The sequence below is a fragment of the Sinocyclocheilus anshuiensis genome, unplaced genomic scaffold (assembly GCF_001515605.1).
Source record: "Sinocyclocheilus anshuiensis isolate Anshui unplaced genomic scaffold, SAMN03320099.WGS_v1.1 scaffold598, whole genome shotgun sequence".
In the NCBI taxonomy this organism is placed as follows: domain Eukaryota; kingdom Metazoa; phylum Chordata; class Actinopteri; order Cypriniformes; family Cyprinidae; genus Sinocyclocheilus; species Sinocyclocheilus anshuiensis.
The window spans coordinates 176,751-183,805 of record NW_015547660.1 but is presented as its reverse complement, the minus strand read 5'-3'; the positions used below and the strand labels follow the sequence as shown (position 1 = coordinate 183,805).

Here is a 7,055-nt window from a genome sequence, read left to right as displayed (position 1 = left end):
TAAGCGCAAGTAAGTACCATTTTGATTAGCCGTCGTACCTACAATGTCTCTGCACTGTGTAAATAATGAGTGACGTATACTCGCGACAGATCGCTTCCGCACATGCCTCTACTACTATAGATATGTATAGATTCCCTATTCGACCGCTTCAGATATGTTGACGCGTCCGCCATTTTGGAACGTATCGCAGCCCATAGAAACAGTCACTAATGAGGCATCTACTTATATATATATATCTATGTCTACTATGCCAGAGCACATACACACGTCACGCAGTTGACGCGTCCGCCATTTTGGAACGTATCGCAGCCCATAGAAACAGTCACTAATGAGGCATCTACTTATATATATATATCTATGTCTACTATGCCAGAGCACATACACATGTCACGCACCAGATGTTGTGAACATGCTCAGACATTGCGGTGGATCAGAGGTAAAAAATGATATAAATACTGTTCAGTTTCTTGCACAGTCCGATCGTTTCATGTCTTAAGACCTCAATGTATCGGCGCGAGCCGCAGGGTTTAATTTGGTTTTGTCTGTGTATGTTTTTTTTACTCTCGAAACCATGGAGCCCATTGACTGTCATTATAAGACTGATAGACTGCAGTGGTTTGAGTTAAAAATCTTCGTTTGTGTTCTACTGAAGAAACAAAGTCACCTGCATCTTGGATGCCCTGGGGGTAAGCAGATAAACATCACATTTTCATTTTTGGGTGAACTATCCCTTTAATGTATGACAACTGTTTTTCAAAATGAATGTTAAACAACCAACAGCAATCCAGTGCTGCAAACTACTCAACAATTGCCATTTTGAATGGAAAATATATAATTTAGTGATTTATCTAATTCATAATTGAATATTAAGAGACAATACAATTTTTTTTTGGCAGATAGGCATTACTTAGAGTGAATGTATGTCTTAAAATAAAAATGTGATTTGCAAATAGTTCAAATGCATTGCAATAAATTCTAGTAAAAATCTGACTAGCAAGCAGAAAATAGTGATATAAAATAAAACGTCTTCAATATGTCCCACTCAAACTTCCTGTTTCAACAGGAAATACATTAACACAGGAAGGAAAACTGTGTTCGCCAGTCATTTCATGGAGTCTTTAACAGGACGGAAGTCTTCCGGACTCTTCAGTTTCATAGTGCATTTTAAAATTTTATTTTGTAAATTTTGAATATTGTGTAAAATGTGTTTTGTTTAATGATGAAACTTACTTTCCATCATTAAACTATATTATATTTTCATATATAGGCATTATATTGGTCACTCTGTACACCATTAAAACAAATTAGTTGACCATCAGTAAGAATTCTGCCCACCTTCTGCCCTGCAAATTGCACTTGGACATACGGATCAACCAAGTCCTTATTTTCTCCAATGAAAGCTTTTTTGACATTTGCCATTATGCTGGTGTTCATTTTAGGCAACCCCTCGGCTCGGTAGATTTTCACATAGTATCTTGCCCATTGACGCTCAGCCGGGACGTCTTCCGGCAACAGAAGATTACTGGAACAAGAAAGTAATCAATGAAGAAGAGATTTGTGTTTCTGCATATAGAATCACCTTTAAATATTCAATACATCGTTGGATGGAATTATCCGAGTGACCTCAGCATTTATAATGTGTGACAGGTAAAATAATAAACTCGAATCTCGGATTTCACATTTTGATTAAATACTATTACAAGTAAATATTTGTTTCACAGGGCTTTCAAAATAAGTTGGGAATACTTGAGTTTGGAGTATGGTTTAGTAACAGTGATGCTTTTCTTGGAAAATAACATTAACAATGTAGGAAGATTTTTTTTTAATTTTTTTTTTACCCCTCAATGTCATCCTCGTCTGTTTCATTTGTCTTGTGTAGAGTTTTGATAGTGTCGCCCTTTGCCACAACTGCGATGTCACACTTGACATAGCCTTTGCATCCAGCAGTGATATCATCGGGGTCACATAAAGTGGCCCATTTGTGGAAGAACTGATGTTCTGTAAATGTAAAGAAAAAAAAAACATGAAAAAACTCTGGTCTTTGAGATCTATGGTCTAGATAGTGAGAACTTTATCCACCTTATTTTTAACATAAGAGAAGCATGATAATACCAGTTACCAGGTTGTGTATAAACTGTGCCCACATCAAGCTTGAAGCTCCCGACCAGCGTGCCACTTCGCAAAAGATTCTTAGAGTGGATAACCTGTATAGACACATTCATTTAAAACAAGTTTAAAACACAAACACACACAAAAAACACAATCTTTTATGAAAAAAGTGCAGGATTTAACTATTCAAAATTGATTTTTGTTGCTACTTACAGACACTTTCAGGATCCTGTCAAACATGACATCAGGAGGAACGTGGAAGTCAAAAACGAAGTACTGAAAAAAAGGAAAGATTTTATCAAAACATTATATTAGCAGTGTTAAATGAGTAGTTCACTCGAAAGTGAGACATTTCTGAAAGTGTCTTCACCCTCAGATCATCCAAGATTAGGATGAGTTTGTTTCTTCATCAGGTTTGTAGAAATGTAGCATTGCATCAGTGTCTCAGCAATGGATGCTCTGCAGTGAATGGGTGCCGTCAGAATGAGAGTCCAAACAGCTGATAAAAACATCACAATAATCCACAGCACTCCAGTCCATCAGTTAACATCTGGAGAAGACAAAAGCTGCATGTTTGTAAGAAACAAATCCATCATTAAGGTGTTTTAACTTTTAACAGTCCATTCTGGTTAAAAAAAATACTAATCCATAATACTTCCTCCAGGGAGTAAACAGTGCTTGATCTGTGCAGATTTCTCTCCTGATTCAGACAAGACAACTTTGTTACTGGAGGAAATGTTATTATGGGCTATGGACTTGTAATTTAGGCAGAAACAATGGTTTGAAGTTAAAAACCTCTTGATGCATTTTTTTTTTTTTATTACAAACATGCAGCTTTTGTCTTCTCCAGATGTGAACTGATGGACTGGAGTGGTGTGGATTACTTGTGGATTATTGTGATGTTTTTATCAGCTGTTTGGACTCTCATTCTGACGGCACCCATTCACTGCAGAGCATCCATTGCTGAGACACTGATGCAATACTACATTTCTCCAAATCTGATGAAGAAACAAACTCATCCTAATCTTGGAGAGTGAGCACATCTTCAGCAAACTTTCAGCTTTGGGTGAACTACTCCTTTAAGATGATTATGTGATTATTTTGAGTAGTTATTTGTCATGATCATTACTTTGCAAAAGGACAATATTACAATCCTAAATTAAAAAGGAACATACCTCATTGTAGTAAGGGCAGTTGGTCGACTCCTTCATTGAGGTGTATTTTTTGTCATCACCGATTTCTACACACACCACTGGATCCATGTTCAGACCCACCAGCTGTCTGGCCTCTATAACAGTGACACTGACCTGGAAAGTGGGGCATGACACACATTTACAAATGTGGTATGTGGTACTGTATGTGGATGGTATCAATATTTCACAGGCTCAAAATTGGCACAAAAATGTTTGCATGATACAAAACTATAGGATTAATTTATCTGCATGCCTCAAATGCTGTAAGATCTTATCTCTTCACTAATATCACTTTTCTTTAAGCTCAATGTTTTTGAATCAGCAGATGTTTTGTGATTTTTAATGTTGTACAGTGCATGAAGTTCCCACCGGTGTAAGCAGAAGCTCCACAGGCGTAGTTCTTCACTTTAACTATCAAAATGTTCCACCAACCACAAACACAATACTGACTGTCTTCATTTTCTACACTACATCTATTGTTTTAACAAACTTTGCGTGAAATGTGTAGCTTGAAATATGTGACCCTGGAGCACAAAACCAGTCATAAAGTTCAATTCTCCGAAATTGAGATTTATACATCATCTGGAAGCCGAATAAATAAGCTTTCCATTGATGTATGGTTTGTTAGGATCGGACAATATCTGGCCAAGATACAACTATTTGAAAATCTGGAATCTGAGGGTGCAAAAAAATCACACTCTAAAAAATGCTGGGTTAAATACAACCCAGCACTGGTGAAATATGGACAAACCCAGCAACTGGGTTGTTTTGACCCAGTGGTTGGGTTACTACCCAGAAGGTTGGGTTAAACATTTAACCCACCCGCTAGGTCAAAACAACTCAGTTGCTGGGTTTGTCCATATTTCACCCAGCGCTGGGTTGTCCGAATAAATAAACTTTCCATTGATGTATGGTTTGTTAGGATCGGACAATATCTGGCCAAGATACAACTATTTGAAAATCTGGAATCTGAGGGTGCAAAAAAATCACACTCTAAAAAATGCTGGGTTAAATACAACCCAGCACTGGTGAAATATGGACAAACCCAGCAACTGGGTTGTTTTGACCCAGTGGTTGGGTTACTACCCAGAAGGTTGGGTTAAACATTTAACCCACCCGCTGGGTCAAAACAACCCAGTTGCTGGGTTTGTCCATATTTTCACCCAGTGCTGGATTGTATTTAACCCAGCATTTTTTTAGATGAAAGTAGCATTAAAGTTGTCCAAATGAAGTTCTTAGCAATGCATATTACTAATCACAACTTAAGCTTTAATATATTTACAGAAGGAAATTTACAAAATATCTTCATGGAACATGATCTTTACTTAATATCCTAATGATCTTTGGCATAAAAGAAAAATGTATAATTTTGACCCATACAATGTATTGTTGGCTATTGCTACAAATATACCCCAGCGACTTAAGACTGCTTTTGTGCTCCAGGGTCACATATGTGCATGTTCTGTTTTCTTTACAAAAAAAACCTCTTTCTGTTAAAAATTGCAATATGCTGTTCTACGTACTTGGAAATCCACTGGTCTTCCAGCACTAGGCTCGATCTTGATGTCAGGCTTTGATCTAAAACATTTAGGAAATTTTTGGATGAAAAAAAAAGTATAAATAGTTGATCAATAGTTGATCAACTCTCTATTAGAATACAGTCATATATGTTTGTTGGAACATTTATTATTTAACACAACATAAATGCAATGCAGAATATCAAATTGGATTTGGGTTCATGTGACTTTATAATTTCTGGTCACCTCTTATTGGAGACATTGGTTGTGACGGCAGTGACTGATGCGAGTGAGATGGTGTCCGGGTCTGGCATCCTCATGTCCTCCGTCTCCAGGATGGCCGGCTCATCTTCACAAGTCACATATGAAATATGATGTCATTATGGACATCACTACAGTTTTTTTTTTATATTATTTTAGATTATTATATAAGTATTATATATGATGTAATATTACATAATTATTTAAATGTATTAATCATTCATATATAATAATTAATGTTAAAGAATTCACAATAATTTACAAATTTTCACAGAATTAATAGAATCTTTCACCTTGACCTTTGCCATCATCCTTGGAGGCTCGATGCTTGCTACGCTTCATTGTTATGAATTTGATTTATCCTCTGGGTATATGAATCTTTTGAACATGAAAATCAAAAATAAAAGTACAAAAAAAAAAATCTCAATTTACTGTAAATATAACAGTAACGTATTTATAATATTCTGTTGTTTTATTCTATTTCAATCCGCCAGAAATCCAAAAGTAATTTGCCTTCATAAATTAAATAAAGTTTATTACCCTAACCCATCAATAATTAGCAGATACATGAAGAATTTAATTAACACTGGATTAATTTGCATAAGCAGTATAATCATCTAAATAGACAAGTACATCTACGACTGATAGATTACCTTTAAATAAACATGCTGAAACTTGGAAATGAGCAAGAAAAAGAAAGAAATAGGTTATTATTATTAGAGCATGAAGACTACACATGCACCTATGTACGCTTAAAGCTAACCCATTTTATGCAATCAAAACAATACTGGATTCTGTGCGGACAAACCAACAGTTTTTACTGCTGGTGTTTTTTTTACCCTTAAACAGTAATTATACTGTATATTAAAATATTCTCATTGGAAGATATTTTTAGGTAAAAGAAACTTTCTTAACCGTACCCTCTTACTGAAACATCCTTAATTCCACAAAAACAGTGAATTAACTTTTTATTCTGTTGCATTTCACATTATGTTTAATACTTTCATTAATACACCAAACACCACAACAGTTAAGCCGAATCTGAAAGCCATTGTCATTAAGTTACAATGTAAACGAAAGACTCGTATGCAAAGTCTGATGAAATACTGCACACTTACCGTAAAGTGCAGCTGAATCACATCTAGGAGTTTGCAGGAAGGACACACCGATTCCGATATCAAGATGTCTTTAAAAGAAAAAGCCTACAAACTCATTATTGACATTTGGATGACAGAAACAGAGAGGCCACAAAAGTAACTCAAAAGAGTCTGGTTTGGTGGAAGCCTGAAGATGCATGGGCAGGAGAGATGTGATATGTCCATGCATAGTGTATGAGTGCTGAACCCGAGACAGTGGTAACTAGAACTAGCTCCTGATGAGAGAGATCATGTGGGATTTTGACAGGCTACTACTCTAGATAGGCTAACCAGGTAAAAACCAGCCTGTAAACTGCAGGAGCAGCATTTTGTGTCCAGAGTTTGAAAGGAGTGTGAGCATAATAGGGCTGCACGATTATGACAAAAATCATAATTGTCGATTATTCCCTTGAAATTGTAATTACGATTATTAATTATGATTATCAATATTTATATTGAATGATGTTTATACCATTGTTTGATGCAACTGCATGCCGTATTTTTATATGAAAATAAACAAGCTGAAAACACTCTGACTGAAAAACCTTTAGTGCTTTTCTATAATATTAAGCCTCAAATGTCAAATATACATCGGATTGGTTTCTTCTTTAAATTATAAAAAAATAAAATGAATGGTATTATAATGTTATACTAAAACTAAAATTAAAATAATGGGGAAAAACTCTTAAGATAACATGTAGAAAGAAAAAAACGCATCTTAAGCACATAGAATAACATAAGTGGACTTTGAACGATTAATTGTCGCTTTGAACGATTACGTAATTGTGGCATCCGTAATTGTAATCGCGATTAGAAATTCAATTAATTGTGCAGCCCTA

At 35.5% G+C, this 7,055-nt stretch overlaps 1 protein-coding gene across 1 annotated transcript in view; it reads right to left on the bottom strand.

Moving 5' to 3' along the window:
- LOC107702229 (otoferlin-like) overlaps nt 1-6,252 on the bottom strand; it is a 42,381-nt gene extending 36,129 nt beyond the window's left edge. Inside the window, exons 1-9 of the mRNA XM_016504476.1 lie at nt 6,199-6,252; nt 5,374-5,458; nt 5,066-5,168; nt 4,826-4,880; nt 3,285-3,416; nt 2,323-2,385; nt 2,120-2,204; nt 1,839-1,998; nt 1,336-1,522 (exon numbers count right to left, since the gene is read on the bottom strand). Coding sequence (XP_016359962.1) covers nt 1,336-1,522; nt 1,839-1,998; nt 2,120-2,204; nt 2,323-2,385; nt 3,285-3,416; nt 4,826-4,880; nt 5,066-5,168; nt 5,374-5,422 — 834 coding nt within the window. The 5' untranslated portion in view covers nt 5,423-5,458; nt 6,199-6,252. The remainder of the gene's footprint in view (nt 1-1,335; nt 1,523-1,838; nt 1,999-2,119; nt 2,205-2,322; nt 2,386-3,284; nt 3,417-4,825; nt 4,881-5,065; nt 5,169-5,373; nt 5,459-6,198) is intronic.
- Between the last annotated feature and the right edge of the window lie 803 nt (nt 6,253-7,055).